The sequence below is a fragment of the Xenopus laevis genome, chromosome 8L (assembly GCF_017654675.1).
Source record: "Xenopus laevis strain J_2021 chromosome 8L, Xenopus_laevis_v10.1, whole genome shotgun sequence".
Lineage (NCBI taxonomy): Eukaryota > Metazoa > Chordata > Amphibia > Anura > Pipidae > Xenopus > Xenopus laevis.
The window spans coordinates 10454695-10472288 of NC_054385.1; the positions used below are offsets into that span (position 1 = coordinate 10454695).

The 17594-nt window shown below is 44.0% G+C and overlaps 1 protein-coding gene across 3 annotated transcripts; it reads left to right on the top strand.

Moving 5' to 3' along the window:
- The first annotated feature begins 6770 nt into the window (after positions 1-6770).
- Positions 6771-17246, top strand: LOC121397095 (cip1-interacting zinc finger protein-like). Of its 3 annotated transcripts, none has more exons than XM_041573213.1 (16): positions 6771-6929; positions 8693-8809; positions 8889-9016; positions 9846-10012; positions 10104-10236; positions 11163-11229; positions 12266-12309; positions 12500-12558; positions 12645-12812; positions 13377-13510; positions 13593-13680; positions 14231-14344; positions 14503-14655; positions 14791-14848; positions 15066-15187; positions 16665-17246. In XM_041573213.1, exons 2-16 carry the CDS (start codon positions 8709-8711, stop codon positions 17052-17054), a joined length of 1926 nt encoding a protein of 641 aa, XP_041429147.1. In that variant the 5' UTR covers positions 6771-6929; positions 8693-8708; the 3' UTR covers positions 17055-17246. The 3 variants fall into 3 exon arrangements, with proteins under 3 accessions (XP_041429147.1, XP_041429148.1, XP_041429149.1); XM_041573214.1 differs by having other exon boundaries at positions 12269-12309; XM_041573215.1 differs by lacking the exon at positions 15066-15187.
- The last annotated feature ends 348 nt before the right edge of the window (positions 17247-17594 follow it).

Consider the following 17594-nt stretch of genomic DNA (forward strand, 5'->3'; position numbering starts at 1 on the left):
GATGCTCCTTGGGGATTTAAACGGCAATGTGCAGCAGTCGCCACTAGAGGGAGCCTGATGCTAAAGAGTGTTTCATAGGCAGAGACAGGATGGAGAAGAGGGTGGGCTTTAAACTGCAATGTGCTTCTGCCACCACTAGAGGGCTGGTGTTAAAGGGACAGTAACACCAAAAAATTAAAGTGTTTTAAGGTAATGAAAATATCATGGTAAAACTGGTCTCTTTGCTTCAGAACTATTTTTGCCATTGCTGTATAGCAATGGCCAGAAATTGAAAAAAGGCTGTATGGCACAGGTTAAATAGTGCATAACAGATAACACTATTATAGTGATCCACAACCAGTAGCTCATGAGCAACATGTTGCTCATCAACCACTTGGATGTTGCTCCCAGTGGCATCAAAGCAGGTGCTTATTTTTAAATTCCAGGCTTAGAGGAAAGTTTTGGTTTCATAAAAACCAGGGGTAATAGAGTCCTGCGCGTGTCCATTTTTTTGGAACCAATACCCGCAACCTGCAATCTGCAACCCGGACCCGCAACACGCATTCTTACCTGCTTGGACCCGCTACCCGACCCAACCCGCAATTACCTTATCCGCAACCCGGACCCGCAACCATCAAGAATCAGGAAGTGCTGTCATTGTAAACTTGAAGTGACATCATCGGAAGTAGGCGTGATCAGAAAATAGGAGTAAAAATCACTATTGAAAAGACCTGCAAACCCGCAGAACCGCTGACCCACGTCTATACCCGCACCCGGAACCTCTACCCACAACCCGCAGGGTACCGCAGGTTTGTGCGTGTAACCCGCAGGTACCCGACCCGCTGCAGGACTCTATCATTTAGGCTGCTAAAGCCGCCTGGCGATGGAGTGCGAATGAACAATATCGACAGTCTCTTTCACTAGCGAATTGACGCCTGCACTTGTGATCAGAAAAAAGGAGTAAAAATCGCTATTGAAAAGACCCGCGGCCCGATCCGCGACCTGCAAACCCGCAGAACCGCTGACCCACGTCTATACCCGCACCCGGAACTTCTACTCACAACCTGCAGGGTACCGCAGGTTTTTGCGGGTAACCCACAGGTACCTGACCCGCTGCAGGACTCTATCATGTAGGCTGCTAAAGCCACCTGGCGATGGAGTGCGAATGAACGATATCGACGGTTTCTTTCGCTAGCGAATTGACGCCTGCACTTGTTAGTGAATTACCGATGTCCCTGCGGATGTGATTTCTGCCGAAAAGTCGCTACTGTTAGCCACTTCGCCTTTTAATAAATCTGCCCCCTAGTCTCACAGGAAAGTGTTTCTGGCATTCATTGCTTCTCTCCTTCAGCATTGGAGTTGATGTAACCCTTTTAATGGGGTGGTTTCACCTTTATGTTAACTTTTAGCATGTTATAGAACACCTCATTCTAAGCAACTTTTCAATTAGTCATCATTTCATGGAATTATTTGCCTCCTTCTTCTGACTCTTTCCACATTTATTGCAATTGCCACTTTTTATTACTCCTGTTCCTATTCAGGCCCTCTCTTGTTCATATTCCAGTCTCTTATTCAAAGCAACACCTGGTTGCTAGGGTAATGTGGACCCTAGCAACTGGATTCCTGAAATTGCACACAGATGAGCTTGAATTAAAAGCGAAATAAGTCAAAAACCACAAGTAATAAAAAATTAAAATCAACTGAAAATTATATCGTACTAAAAGTTAATTTAAAGGTAAATGACCCCTTTAATAGCTGGGTGCCACCTGTTCTATCCAAAATTCAGACACTATTTTGAGCATTCATGATACCAGTAGTTATGGATATGCATAGTAGTTAAGGTGCAAGAACACTAGAGGTGCAAAAGTTTGCCCATTAATGCTCTTTGAGATCTGTCTGGGGTTGGTTGCACAAAGTACCTTCTGTCAGGACAGCTGGTAGGTACAGGGTCCTTGAAGAGGTGGTTCACCTTTAAGCTCATTTTTAGTATGTTATAGAATGGTAAATTCTAAGCAACTTTTTAATCAGTCTTCATTATTTATTTTTTTATATTTTCTTTAATTATTTGCCTCCTTCTTCTTCTGACACTTCCCAAGCTTGCAAATGGGGGTCATTGACCCTATCTAAAAAGCAAAATATATTGTTATTGCTACTTTTTATTATCCATCTTTCTATTCAGGCCTCTCCTATTCATGTTCCAGTCTCTTATTCAAATCAGTGCATGGTTGCTAGGGTAATCTGGACTCTAGCAACTGGATTGCTGAAACTGCAAACTGGAGAGCTGCTGAATAAAAAGCTAAATAACTCAAAAAACACAAATAATAAAAAATGAAAACCAATTGCAAATTGTCTCAGAATATCTTAACATCGTACTAAAAGTTATGCATAAATTAGGGGGAATGCATATACCTAGAGCACTTCTTCTACTTGCAGGGCATTGTTGATTGCACCCTTTTCTTGTAGTTTGCACCCTGACCTGCAGGTAGTAAAATACCCCTTTCTCTCCATACTTTTTTTTTCAGACTCACATATATGTAAATATATTTCTGCATCTGCTTCAGACATATTCAGGCTTAAATACCCTCTCCCAGGAATCACTTGGCAGGTTGGTTCTGATATGAACTGTTGAAATCCTTTATAAAGGCTATGTCCTATATACAAGCACAGGGGTAATACCCATACACATAAAAAAAATGTGTCAGTTATGAATGCACATTTCAGCTTTTATTGAACTGGCCTATCAAGTGAAACACATGGAACAGCAGTGCCACCAGCAGGCCGCAGCTGATATTGCAGGATATGTTTCTTTCTCCCCCCCGCTATTCTCAGAATGGGGTCGTTCTATAAGGAAATTTGCCACACACTGTGCCTGTCCTGTTTGTTTCTAATTTAGCTTAGTGTCCTGTTAAGGGTCCATGAATGGGATCTCTTATCTGTAAACCCATTATACAGAAACATCAAAGGCCATCTCAATAGACTCCAGTTTAAGCAAATAATTCTAATTTTTAAAAATGATTTGCTTTTTCTCTCCAATAACAAAACAGTTCCCTGAATTCATATTGGTGCCAAAACAATGAAACCTAATCCTGCTTAATTATTCTATAGTAGATTTAAAGTATGGGGATCCAAATTACTCAAAGATCCCTTATCCTGAAAACCACAAATCATGAACAGTTTGGATAAAAGTTCCTGTACCTGCACTTTTTAATATAAAGTAGAAAATTACATTGTCTTTCTAATTCCAACACAAAAATATCTCACAGAATAACACAGATGCAATTAAACTAAATCCACCCACGAAATCAGCTGTGTCATGATCGTTGCCATCTCTCTGCATATGAGGGTATATCTTATTGTGTGCCCAGAAAATTCCTTCTCTGTATATTTGTATTTATACATATGGGAGGAGGGAGGTGCCATATTGATTCCCTTAGACAGTACAGTATGAGGGTATATCTTGTGTGCCCAGAAAATTCCTTCTCTGTATATTTGTATTTATACATATGGGAGGAGGGAGGTGCCATATTGATTCCCTTAGACAGTACAGTATGAGGGTATAGCTTATTGTGTGCCCAGAACATTCCTTCTCTGTATATTTGTATTTATACATATGGGAGGAGGTGTCATATTGTTTCCCTTAGACAGTACAGTATGAGGGTATATCTTATTGTGTGCCCAGAACATTCCTTCTCTGTATATTTGTATTTATACATATGGGAGGAGGGAGGTGCCATATTGATTCCCTTTAGACAGTAACAGTATGAGGGTATAGCTTATTGGTGTGCCCAGAAAATTCCTTCTCTGTATATTTGTATTTATACATATGGGAGGAGGGAGGTGCCATATTGATTCCCTTAGACAGTACAGTATGAGGGTATATCTTGTGTGCCCAGAAAATTCCTTCTCTGTATATTTGTATTTATACATATGGAGCAGGGAGGTGCCATATTGATTCCCTTAGGACAGTACAGTATTGAGGGTATAGCTTATTGTGTGCCCAGAACATTCCTTCTCTGTATATTTGTATTTATACATATGGGAGGAGGTGTCATATTGTTTCCCTTAGACAGTACAGTATGAGGGTATATCTTATTGTGTGCCCAGAAAATTCCTTCTCTGTATATTTGTATTTATACATATGGGAGGAGGGAGGTGCCATATTGATTCCCTTAGACAGTACAGTATGAGGGTATAGCTTATTGTGTGCCCAGAAAATTCCTTCTCTGTATATTTGTATTTATACATATGGGAGGAGGGAGGTGCCATATTGATTCCCTTAGACAGTACAGTATGAGGGTATAGCTTATTGTGTGCCCAGAACATTCCTTCTCTGTATATTTGTATTTATACATATGGGAGGAGGTGCCATATTGATTCCCTTAGACAGTACAGTATGAGGGTATAGCTTATTGTGTGCCCAGAACATTCCTTCTCTGTATATTTGTATTTATACATATGGGAGGAGGAGGTGCCATATTATTTCCCTTAGACAGTACAGTATGAGGGTATAGCTTATTGTGTGCCCAGAACATTCCTTCTCTGTATATTTGTATTTATTTATGTTTGGGAGCAGTTCTTAACATGAGTATGAGCCCTATCGGAGGCCCAATTCAGGGCAGGGCCCCCTTAGTTCATGATGAGATTACAGATACTGGAAAATATTAATTCAGCCATGGTTCTAAGAATATTTAGGGGTAATAAGTCTCAACCCAAACCTAACCAGCCCCTTCTGTACCTGTAGTTCGGGAAGCACTGCCTCCATTCTAATCACCATGGGGCAGACATAGAAAGCCATATGGTTGTGCCAATAGGAGGGTCTCTGACTCCTGTGCCCACTGAGAATTCCTAGTGCCTTGGTTGGCATACCCAAGTCTTTGTTTACCTGTTGTGTTGATTATCATTCTGCTTTTCAGTGCTGGGGCCCTGAGTTTGATTCAGTGGCTACTACACATATTACTATAGAGCAGACCCCACCACTGGGAAGGGTGTCTGGACTGCCCAGTGATCTGCTGTATGGTTGTCCTTTTTCTGCTTCAACCCACACACAGTACAAAATGAACAATGGAGAATGTGCACAAGGGGAAGGGGGTTTTGATTGGCTCAGTTCCAACCTGGGCATTGGCTAAATAGGATTTGTTGTAAGTGGCTGTTAGTGTAGCCAGAGACTGATCCACATGATTCAAAAAAGGAATAATAATGAGATCATGGTACAGTGACAGAAATGCCGTCTGTTCAAGTGCCAGAGTGACCTGCTGGGAAATGTGTTGTTATTCACCTGTTTTCCAAGAATCTTCACCATGACATATGGTCACTGTGCAGAGCGGCAGATGGTAGGAGAAGATCCCTGCAGCTCAGCCCCACACTGATCTGTGCTTTACCCATGGCCTATTCATAGCCGCACTGACCAATGGCCAAAGCAGAGTGGCAGATCAGCTATGAAATCAAGCATAGGTAATGGCCTACTAATAGATGGGAACTTCACCCAAGGATGATAAATGGGAAGTGGCTAGAGAAGAGAAGCTTATGAGTGAAATCAGGACAATGTACAAGAGGGCAAACAGATCTAAATCAAGCCAGTCAGGCAGAGGTTGTTGCATGCAGCAAAGATTTCTAAGTGAGAAGCCAGGCTGAGGTTGGGGCAGGCAGCAAAGATTCCTAAGCAAGAAGCCAGGCAGAGGTTGGTGCCGGCAGCAAAGATTCCTAACCAAGAAGCCAGGCAGAGGTTGAGGTTGGAGCAGGTAGCAAAGATTTCTAAGTGACAAGTCAGACAGAGGTTGGGGCAGGCAGCAAATATTCCTAAGTGACAAGTCAGGCAGAGGTTGGGGCAGGCAGCAAAGATTCCTAAGTGAAAAGCCAGACAGAGGTTGGGGCCGGCAGCAAAGATTCCTAAGTGACAAGTCAGGCAGAGGTTGGGGCAGGCAGCAAAGATTTCTAAGTGAAAAGCCAGACAGAGGTTGGGGCCGGCAGCAAAGATTCCTAAGCGAGAAGCCAGGGAGAGTTTGGGGCAGGCAGCAAATATTCCTAAGGGAGAAGCCATGCAGAGGTTGGGGCAGACGCTAAGCAGATGTTGGAGCAGGCAGCAAAGATTCCTAAGTGACAAGTCAGGCAGAGGTTGGGGCAGGCAGCAAAGATTCCTAAGTGAAAAGCCAGACAGAGGTTGGGGCAGGCAGCAAAGATTTCTAAGTGAAAAGCCAGACAGAGGTTGGGGCAGGCAGAAAAGCTTCCTAAGTGACAAGTCAGGCAGAGGTTGGGACAAGCAGCAAATATTCCTAAGTAAGAAGTCAGGCAGAGGTTGGGGCAGGCAGAAAAGATTCCTAAGTGAAAAGTCAGGCAGAGGTTGGGGCAGGCAGAAACGCTTCCTAAGTGAGAAGTCAGGCAGAGGTTGGGGCAGGCAGCAAAGATTTCTAAGTGAAAAATAAGCAAAGGTCAAGGCACAAAGTTCCTAATCAACTCAAGAAGGTGAACCACCCAATTAAGCTCACTCCATTTAAATGTACATTTAACAGGGCCAGGAAAGAAAGGCATCCGCACCCTTCAGTTTATAGAAAGGCAACTCCCACACACGTATCTGTATGTGTGTATATATATATCTATATATATATAGATATATATATATATATATAGATATATATATACGTATAGAGGCGCAACAAACCCTCACGTTGTGCATAAGCGGCCCACTTCCCATCAGCCTGTGAGCCAATAGCAGTAACGCAGCAGCAGCAGCCAGAGCCTATCATATGACAGCAAGAGTCACGCAGTGCGTCATCCGGGCCAGCAGGTGGCGCTGAGTCGGTACGTGAGGTGTTGGTTCCCATTGTTTGTGTTTATTGTATCGGAGCTGGAGGCCCAGAGCAGAGGGACAGAAGGAGGTGTGTGAGTGCAGGACGGGCTGAGTCTTTATCTCTTATACATATTTATTCACCGTCTAGTTCGCTCAGCTGAAGCGGGTAAGGCACTGGGGATACATATTGTGTGTGGGAGATAGAGTTGTACATGCGGGGGGTGGGGTGTACATGACACAATGTGAGGCTGCAGGGGGGTAATGTCCGCATTGGTAATTATTGGAGTTAGGTGGTTGGCGGGGGGCTGTACATATGTTATTGTGGGGAGACACCAGCCAGGAATCTCAATGTTTAGGGGTGGTTGGTGTGTGTAGGGGGTGGGCAGTGCACAAATGGAACTACAAAGTCGCCGACCCTGTAAACTGTTCTATATTGATCTATTAAAGTTAGATACATTTCTTATCTTTGTCCCTTCTGAGCACAATTTCTGAATTTCATTAAAATTTTAAAATTTTACAATGTCATATTTTGTTAAAATTGATACAATAGTTGCCAATAATGCTGCAAAATGTATCGACTAAATGTTGCAAAAATGTAACCGTCTGCCCCTGAATAACTGAGCCGCCCCTGAATCACTGAGCCGCCCCTGAATCACTGAGCCGCCCCTGAATCACTGAGCCGCCCCTGAATCACTGAGCCGCCCCTGAATCACTGAGCCGCCCCTGAATCACTGAGCCGGCCCCTGAATCACTGAGCCGGCCCCGAATCACTGAGCCGCCCCTGAATCACTGAGCCGGCCCCGAATCACTGAGCCGGCCCGAATCACTGAGAGCCGGCCCCGATGGCCGCCGAATCACTGGAGACCGGCCCCGAATCACTGAGAGCCGCCCCCGAACACTGAGAGCCGGCCCCGAATCACTGAGAGCCGGCCCCGAATCACTGAGAGCCGCCCCCGAATCACTGAGAGCCGCCCCCGAATCACTGAGAGCCGCCCCCGAATCACTGAGAGCCGGCCCCCGAATCACTGAGAGCCGGCCCCCGAATCACTGAGAGCCGCCCCCGAATCACGGAGAGCCGCCCCCGAATCACGGAGAGCCGCCCCGAATCACTGAGAGCCGCCCCCGAATCACGGAGAGCCGCCCCCGAATCACGGAGAGCCGCCCCCGAATCACGGAGAGCCGCCCCCGAATCACGGAAGAGCCGCCCCCGAATCACGGAGAGCCGCCCCCGAATCACGGAGAGCCGCCCCCGAATCACGGAGAGCCGCCCCCGATCACGGAGAGCCGCCCCCGAATCACGGAGAGCCGCCCCGAATCACGGAGAGCCGCCCGGCTGCCCCCCCGAATACGGAGCCGACCGACCGAATCATTCGGCAAGCACAGCCGCCCCCGAGTATACCGCCCACCGCGAATGAGACCTGCATAGAGCCGCCACCCGAATAAACTCGACAGCTGCTAACACCACGCCAAAAACAAACCGGAATATATGAACATTACTTGAAAAAAAAACAGCTACAAAATAAATTAAGAGGAAAAGTCAATGAATACCAAAAGTCTTTATTATCTGCGTAACACCAACCTACAGAAAAACAAATTGAACTGAAACAAAAAAAGTGTTTGGAAGGTCAACAACTCGGAGTGCTTTGTTTTCCAAAGTCGCCTAACGAGAATCTAACTCGCCAGCGGGATGGCACTTAGAGCGCTTCGTTTTATGAAGTTGCCTCACAAAGAAACTTCGGGCGACTTTGGAAAACGAAGCAATGTAAGTGCCATTCTGCCACCGATTTAGATTCTAGCCGACGGGAGGCAGTCGGGGAGATTAGTCTCCCCAAAGAAGAGGCGAATTATCATCTGGTGACCAATCTCCCCTAATCTAAGTATCTCTGCCCTAATGGACCGATACATTTTTATTTAATTTTTTGATTTTAGCCTGACTTCTGTTGAGATGTTCAACCAGCAGCAGCAGCAGTTCCACCAGCTCATGCAGCTTCAGCATCTGTTACAGCAACAACAACAGCATCCGGCGCAGCATCATCCCACTCCCAGGTAAGACTACATTGTATGCCGAGAGTCACACACAGCTGATTATACACCCCCTGTACTCATATTGTTTCCCTTCCTGAAGGTCTATACCAGCACCTGTACAGCACCAGCAGCCTCAGCAGATGCTGAATATACGGGGAGCTGCACCAGCCAGGCTTATAAATACTCACCCTATGTTTCAGAGAGCACTTCTCATGCAGCACATGCAAGGTAATTCAGTGTTAACTAACCCTCAATAATGGGAATTACTCTTGCTGAGATGTTCCGTGGCCTTAAAAAGGCAGAATACAGACCGAGCTACAAGGCTTCTTAAAGGGATACTGTCATGGGAAAAAAAAAATTTCAAAATGAATCAGTTAATAGTGCTGCTCCAGCAGAATTCTGCACTGAAATCGATTTCTCAAAAGAGCAAACAGATTTTTTTTATATTCAGTTTTGAAATCTGACATGGGGCTAGACATATTGTCAATTTCCCAACTGCCCCAAGTTATGTGACTTGTGCTCTGATAAACTTCAATCACTCTTTACTGCTGTACTGCAAGTTAGAGTGATATCATCCCCCTCCCTTCCCCCCCCCAGCAGCCAAACAAAAGAACAATGGGAAGGTAACCAGATAGCAGCTCCCTAACACAAGATAACAGCTGCCTGGTAGATCTAAGAACAACACTCAATAGTAAAAACCTATGTCCCACTGAGACACATTCAGTTACATTGAGAAGGAAAAACAGCAGCCTGCCAGAAAGCATTTCTCTCCTAAAGTGCAGGCACAAATCACATGACCAGGGGCAGCTGGGAAATTGACAAAATGTCTAGCCCCATGTCAGATTTCAAAATTGAATATAAAAAAATCTGTTTGCTCTTTTGTGAAATGGATTTCAGTGCAGAATTCTGCTGAAATAGCACTATTAACTGATGCGTTTTGAAAATTGCGTTTTCCCATGACAGGATCCCTTTAAAAAAGGGGCTAACTTTATAATGCACAGGTTTCAGTCATGTGACACACTTGATAGTTATTAAGCATGCTAACTTTTTATTGCAGGTAACCTGCGTGGTCTAAGCATGGCAGCCCCCACCATGTCTCCCTTCTTCACTGCAGCTGCAAGGCAGTCTATCCTTGGCACCCCCCCAATGGGTGTTACTGTCAAGGCTCCACGAGTGGGATTTCCTGGTCTCCCCTTCCAGCAGCCCCAGCGCATGTATCTCAAGGTGAGTAAGACAAATATGCAGCAGGCATATTGACCCAATGTTAACAAATCAGGATCTAACTCTCTAGGGTGGTGGGGTCTCTCGTTTTCAGGATCATCATAGAACCTATGACCGTAAGAAAGATGGTGAGCAAGGTGTGGCCTCTCACGTCAAAAATGAAGATGAAAAGCAGTCTGAGAAGGGAGAAATAGATCTTCCTCCAGCAGCTTCTGAAGCTGATGAGGGTAAGTAGGGGCAGGTTTATGTTTTTTGCCCCATAGTGGGGTTTCAGGGTGCCAATATTAGCGTATGCATGGCATAGCTGGTAGGGATGGAGTACCGATATTATGTGCATCAGGAGGGGATGGGGATTATATTTTTATTTGCACAGAGCTGCCCTACTTGGGAAGTGGTACACAGTTGTATGTTTTTCCCTTTAAAGGACCAGTAACATCAATTTTTTTTAAAAAAACATTTTTTTAGTATAGAATAAAAAAAAATTAAACTTTTAAATCGCTAAGTCTTTATTAAGAAATAACTTACCGAAACTCTGCTTGCGCTCCTCTTTAGAAAAGGCGATCTGGCGATCCATCGTGCGGTGCTCGATTTCTCCTCCCTGCCTTCCTTATAGGAGATAGCCAGGGAGGAGAAATCGAGCGCCGCATGATCGTCGTCGCCCTGTTGCCTTTTTTGAAGAGGAGAGGAGCGCAAGCAGAGTTTCGGTAAGTTATTTCTTATTAAAGACTTAGCGATTTAAAAGTTCAATTTGGCTTTGTGGTTTTTTTGTTTCATTCTATACTAACAATTTTTTTAAAAAAAATTTTATGTTACTGATCACTTAAGCATTCATATCTTTTATCTGTCATCTTCAGAGGCCACATGGCAGCTGTGGTTTGATTTTACCAAATGTCTTTAGTTAGATGCAAGCGATAACGGTGTCACCAGATATGCTAAAGGCAGCACTTGCTTTGTTACTAGCTCTTTGTCTAATTTAGACAGTAGGGTGGCTCGATGGTGCCCTCTGGCAGCCAGAGGGTTAATTGGCTGTAATAGAAGTGCAGCTCCCACTCCTTCCTCACCAGTGTTATGTCGGTGGCTTCTTGCTTCCTTTCTCCCATCTGGCTCCTGTACTCTGTTGGCTTTCTTGCTTTCACACCCCTTGTCTTTGCAGAGTCTGAAAATCTAACAGAATGCAGTGTTACCGACCCAAGCGAGCCTTCAGCCAAGCGAGCAAGGAGGTAACTAACAGAGCAGAGTAGACGGGCTTATTCCCCCCCACCCATCCTGTCTTCTGATTTGTAGTTTAGTCCATCTGCATGTTGTCTGTTTTCTTTCTCTGTGGTCTGTGCTCTGTTAGTATTTCCTCACTGTATTAAACCCTTCATCCATCTCCATATTGTGTTTAAAGTTCTTCCCAATGTATCTTTGTGGGTGTGTGTAGCTGCTACCAGAATTAAGGGCCCATCAGTTTGTGACCCTCAGAAGCAGTGCAGTCACTGGGGTGCTGACAATTCTCTTTTTGTACCAGTAAACTAGTTTTTCCAATGATAAGTACTTAAGTGAGGGGAATCTGAAAAGGCAGTGCATTATAGGAATAAGCACATAGATCCTGCATTCCAAATGAAGATGCTGGAGGACTGTTCCTGCAATTTTATTCTTACATTTTTTGTTTAGGAACAATCATAGTGAAACTATACCCTTAGATTCATCTTTGTTACTTTTTCCAGTTCACAAAGTGGAGAGCATTCTATAAAAAGGGGATTAGTGTTTAGTATGCTGAGGCAGACAACTTGCAGTTGGTTTTAATCTTTTCCTGAAAATCTAAACTTTGTTTGGTTGCTGGGGTCCCACTTACCCTATGTAACCAGGCACCGGCTTGGATGGCAAACTGGAAAATGAAGTGAAGAGGTTTTCACCATAAGTGATAAAAAGAAACTAATGATAAATAATCCAACCACTCCCCTCCACAAATTGAAAGACCAACTTGTCTCAGAATAATGTGTATAGATCACACACTTTTGTTGATAGTAGTCAGTATGAAAGTAGATCAAAGGCCTATGATTTAGTATCTAAGTGATATGAAACACGTAAGGCTCTATCCTTGTGTACTGAAATAAACTACTGAATGATTTGACAAGCCTGCCTAGAAGATTGGTCTCTGCTAGTGCCTGCCTTTTTGCTTTATCAGAATAATGTGGTCTATAGGTTAATGCAACGAGTAATAGCTAAGATGAATGTAGAGTTGAACTAATTAGGGGCTTTTCTTTCTTGTAGCAGCTCAGAGGAAGGTGCTGGGGAATGCCATTTTCGCGCAGGAGGTAAGATTCTGTTGTTTAATACCACAAGTCGCTATTTGGAGGATCAGCATGGAGCCAGACTCCTGACTTATTGGGGTCAACCCTTCTTACATGTTTAATATCTAGCTACCCCCCCACCAGCATATAACAATATATATTGCATATATGAGGCTCAATGATCCCCTGTTCAGCCTGTTTTTCTGTTTTGCAGAGCTTTTGGAAGATAGAGAAAGAGGTGGCGAGCGCAGTGTGGAGTCGCAGCCTCCTGAGGTGTGTGGGAAATCTTAACTCGACCTTCTGACCGTTTGCCCTGCTTCTTTATGCCTCTAACTTTAGGCTCTATTATGTTTTCCCAGGGCATCAGCGGTGGGCGTGCTTTGAAAGTCACCATTCAGCAGAGGAGCGAAAGTCGCACCATTAGTACCACAGATTTGGTGCCTTCGCATACAGACAGAGAATGCACTGGGCAGACTGGGCCAAGGTTCTGCTGCTACATCTGCAAGTCCAACTTCCAAAGCTTGCAGGTAGGAAATGACAGCACCACTGGAGCTCTCCTAAAGCACATTCCCATATGTGTGTTTATCCAGATGTAGTAGCCCCTGATCCTTCAGATTTCACACATACATTTTATTAAGGGTAACCATTATTTATATATATATACAAGTTGGAGAGATATCACCCCCCTCCCTTTGCCTCCAGCAGCCTAACAACAGAACAATGGGAAGGTAACCAGATAGCAGTTCCCTAACACAAGATAACAGCTGCCTGGTAGATCTAAGAACAGCACTCAGTAGTAAAATCCAGGTCCCACTGCGACACATTTAGTTATATTGAGTAGGAGAAACAGCAGCCTGCCAGAAAGCAGTTCCATCCTAAAGTGCTGGCTCTTTCTGAAAGCACATGACCTGAGAATTGCTTTTTCAGGAATGAAATTTCATATCATAGAGTGAATTATTTGCAGTGTAAACACTGTAATTTAGAAATAAAAAATACATCATAAAAAGTATCCCTTTAAAAAGCTAAGCATGTCGGACTTTAATCTCAATAAGATATCCCCTGGAAGATAAATGGTTTTGCATATGTTTTAGGCCTTCCAATCACATCTGGTGACTGCCAGTCATCACCAGCGTTTCCAGGCTATCCAACATCTGAGCAATGCCTGCCTGGTCACTCTGATGCCCACGGCCAAAGACCCTCAGAGCAGCACAGCAGGGACAGATGGGTAAGTGCTAGCCACAGAAGACGTGTGCACTGGAGCTGTGTGGAGAAAATGCATTAATGAATCATTGGGGTTTATTCTACAGGAAGAAGCAGCAGCAGAGGTGGTGTAATGCGTGCCAGGTTCACTTCAGCTCTGACCTCATCACCCATCTGCGCACACAGGAACACAAGGTAAATGACTTTTGTCTGTAGGGCTCTCTGTACAGTGAGGCAATAAAAAGAAAAGCAATGATTCTAGAATTAAGATCAATTTGGGGGTAAGAAAGTGTTATTGTTTATGTACAGTTTTACATGTGCTTAGTAAGCAGGCCTCTATTATCCATTTCAACGCTCTGTACTTAGTGAGCAGGCCTCTCTATTCCCTGCTCCAGCTCTCTGTACTTAGTGAGCAGGCCTCTCTATTCTCTGCTCCAACTCGGTGTACTTAATGAGCAGGCCTCTCTATTTTCTGCTCCAGCTCTCTGTACTTAGCGAGCAGACCCCTCTATTCTCTGCTCCAGTTCTCTGTACTTAGTGAGCAGGCCTCTCTATTCTCTGCTCCAGTTCTCTGTACTTAGTGAGCAGGCCTCTCTATTCTCTGCTCCAACTCTCTATTCTCTGCTCCAGCTCTCTGTACTCCAACTTTCTGCAACTAGTGAGTGGGCTTCTCTATACAATGAAAACTGTGAGAATATAAGCTATGTGCCCCATTACTGATATATATGTGTATTTCTGCCCTTAGCTGGCCAAGCGATCCTTAAGGCCGTTTTGTACTGTCTGCAGCCGACACTTTAAAACCCCTCGCAAGTTTGTCGAACACATGAAGTCCCCGGAACACAAGCAGAAATCCCAGGAGGTAAAAACAGATTGGCGCCACATGTGTATGTATATTTACTGGAGGACATCTAGATTTACAGAGGGTAGTAGGGTAACTTATAAGAGCATGTTGCTTTTTATCAGTGATTCTAAAGAGACTTTGCCTTTACCATAAGACTTTCATTGGTTCTTGTGCAGCTCAGGATGTGGGAAAAGGAGTCTTGGAGCCCGGAGGAGTCAGAAGAACTGATCACAGTGGATGCTGTGGGATGTTTTGAGGAAGAGGATGAAGAAGATGAGGATGAGGGGATTAGTGGAGATGAAGCTGTTGGGAATGTGCAGTGCCCCCTTGTGAGTGTTTTTTTTTTTAATCTAAAGTTATGTTACCATAAATATGATCATAGGCCATTAACATCAAGGACTGAAGGATATTGTGAAATATTATGTACTCTAATGCCTGGCTACCCTGCGGCTTGTTCTCTGCAGACTGAGAGAGAACCTATGAAAGAAGACACGGAGGAGTACAACTCGGAGAAAGCATACGGTAACTAACATTTTGTCCTGTAGTCTGTGACCCTAGTCTGTCTGTATGGATCTGGCAATTCTCTTGTTTGTGTGTTCCTTTGTCTGTAATCCCACCCCTATCCGATTCCTCTCATACTATCACTGTTACTATACTAACATCATAACTTACTCTTTCCCTGTTTCCTCCCACAATTCCATTCCTTCTGACAAGCATTCTCTGCCATCCTGTTTCATAGGCTTGGACTTTATGGTGCCCGTCACTGGCTATCTCTGCAAGCTGTGTCACAAATTCTACTCTAGTGACTCTGCTTCCCGGCTCACACACTGCAAGTCCCTGATGCATTTTCAGAACGTTCAGGTTAGACCCACCTCTGGCAGTGCATGTTTTGGCTTCTGCATGTTTTGTCTTTGTACCATGATAAAAACCTTTCTTCTATATTCCCAGTTTTCCCTGTTCTTCTCTTAGTGTAGCCAAGGGTTTGCTTGGCAAGCAAAATCCTTTGCTCTCTGCTACTTCATCTGCAAAGCTGCATCTGCAAAGCTGCATGTTGGATCCTTTATAAAAGGGGAACTATTATAGCTAGAAAATGTCATTAAAGGAGAAGGAAAGGCTAAAATTAAGCTTTATCAGAAAGGTCTATATAAATAAAACAAAGTTATTTCCTTCTATTGAGTACACATGGGCTTCTGTATCAGACTTCCTTCTTTCAGCTTAACCACCTAGGCTAGGGTTTGAGCATGCTCAGTGTGCTCCTCTCTCTCCCTCCCTGGTGTAATCTGAGCCCAGAGCTATGAGCGAGCAGAGAGACACAGGCACTACCAAGCTAATATGGCAGCTGCTATCCTAAACAAACAGAGAGCTTCTAGAGCTGTTTATTCAGGTATGGTAAAGCATTCTGCAGAATAGTCTTCTAGCTTGCACCATTGTGGCTAATCTATTGGCAATAAACTGTCTCGGTAGATTTCCTTCTTTTTTAAATTGTGTTGGGGTTTGAAACTTCTTTGGTCCCTTACAGTGCCACCCTTTTTTAGCTATGTCTTGCAAGGAAGTCAATCAGCCAGTGATATGATTAAAGGGGATGTAAAGTCAAAAAATGAAATTCCTTTAACGGGTCCACTGTCTAAACCTATCTTCAATATACTTCCATAAAAAATTCTGTACCTTTTATATAAAAATAATTATTTTCTGCGCTCCAGCTCCCCCTTCTCTCTCTATTTGCACGGACTTCAGCCTGCATGAATTCCTCAACATGCCGGGCCAGCCCATGGCTGCTTTACTTCAAAACAATCTCCCCTCCTCTGAGTTCTGTCGTGTCAGGGAAAGTGTGTTGATTTGTCATGGAGGTCTGCTTTAGGAATGAAAAGATAAATTAACCCAAAGTATCATCTTGAAGTAAAGCAGCCGCTGGCCGGCCCTCCGTGTTGAGGAATTCATGCAGGCTGAAGTCCGTGCGCATAGAGAGAAGGGGGAGCTGGAGTGCTGAAAATTATGATTTCTATGGAAGTATATTGACGATAGGTTTATTTTTAGACAGTGGACCCGTTAAATGAATTTAATTTTTTGACTTTACATCCCCTTTAACTGAGAATTATGGTTTTTTTTCAGTGGATTTAAAGTAACATGTAAATGTAATTGCTACTGAATGTAGCATCTTCCTGGATGTGCACGCATGGCTCTGACTTCTGAAACAATGTAGCAACATCCAGCTGGAGAGTCAGATCCAGAACTTTCAGCTGCCGAAGATTCTGGGAGTCGTATGGTCTCTGACAGGGGATATAAAGTGATTACCACTAATGTTTTTGTAAACACTCCAAACATTGATTGTGTTTTACAGAGATACAGCACTACAAAGAATGCCATGAATGCAGCAGAGGCTTCTACTTCCTGTTCCCCAAAACCAGAGAGCCTGGAAGGGGTGGAAGCAGGGGCCTCCATTGGCTCGGAGAACACAGAATGGGCTGAGCAGATGGCCACCATCCCTGACTCTCTACAGGCAGAGAATGGCCAGGGAGAAAGCGACATGGCAAATAAAGAAGGAGTGGCACTTGTTGCTGAGGAAAGTGGTGCAAATAAAAGCGTCGGGGGCTTGCAGGAACCAGAGAACATCCCTGCTCAGGGTGAAAAGGAGCTAATAAATAATGAAGACTCTGGAGCGGTTGCATTCCAGGAGGAGGCGGCTCCGTTTTCAAGCTGCCACCGCTTGTATCAACATAAACCCAGATAGACTAACGTTAGGCAGGTTCCTACTGGGCACAGAGACCTTCCTTTAATCTTATATCTCTTTTTAGGATAAAAACCATCGGATTGCCATGCGTCTGATGAGCTGTAGTCTAATGGAATGCACTTTCTCCTCAGTTCTTTCTAGTCTTTAAACCATTTCTTGGAAATGCTTTATTAAAAATATATGAAACTCTAATGTATTATTTACTTTACCCACATGCAATGGTAATGTCATCTGTAACAGAAATGTGGCGTCCCAAAACTGCCCGACAGAACCAGACCCATAACTGCATAGGTTCTCCATGCTGTGAGCTCATGTCTTTCCTTCTCCAGCTTATTTAATTCAAGCATATTTACTGTATCATCTGTTAAAGGGACGTTCACTTTTAGTCTGATGTACAAAGTGATCATTTATAACCGTTTGCAACTGGTATAATTTTTTAAAAATGGTTTTTGAATCTTAGCATTGTGTTCAGCAGCTCCATCTTGAAATTTCAGGAGCTGTCGGGTTGCTATGGTCCACTTTCTCCTAGCAACCAGGCAG

Bases quoted from the DNA above. Each gene is read 5' to 3' on its own strand.
- LOC121397095 (XM_041573213.1), top strand. From the start codon at position 8,709: ATGTTCAACCAGCAGCAGCAGCAGTTCCACCAGCTCATGCAGCTTCAG. The intron at 13,511-13,592 runs GTAAGTGCTAGC...TTTATTCTACAG, and splicing joins AGCACAGCAGGGACAGATGG to GAAGAAGCAGCAGCAGAGGT. The intron at 15,188-16,664 runs GTTAGACCCACC...TGTGTTTTACAG, and splicing joins TGCATTTTCAGAACGTTCAG to AGATACAGCACTACAAAGAA.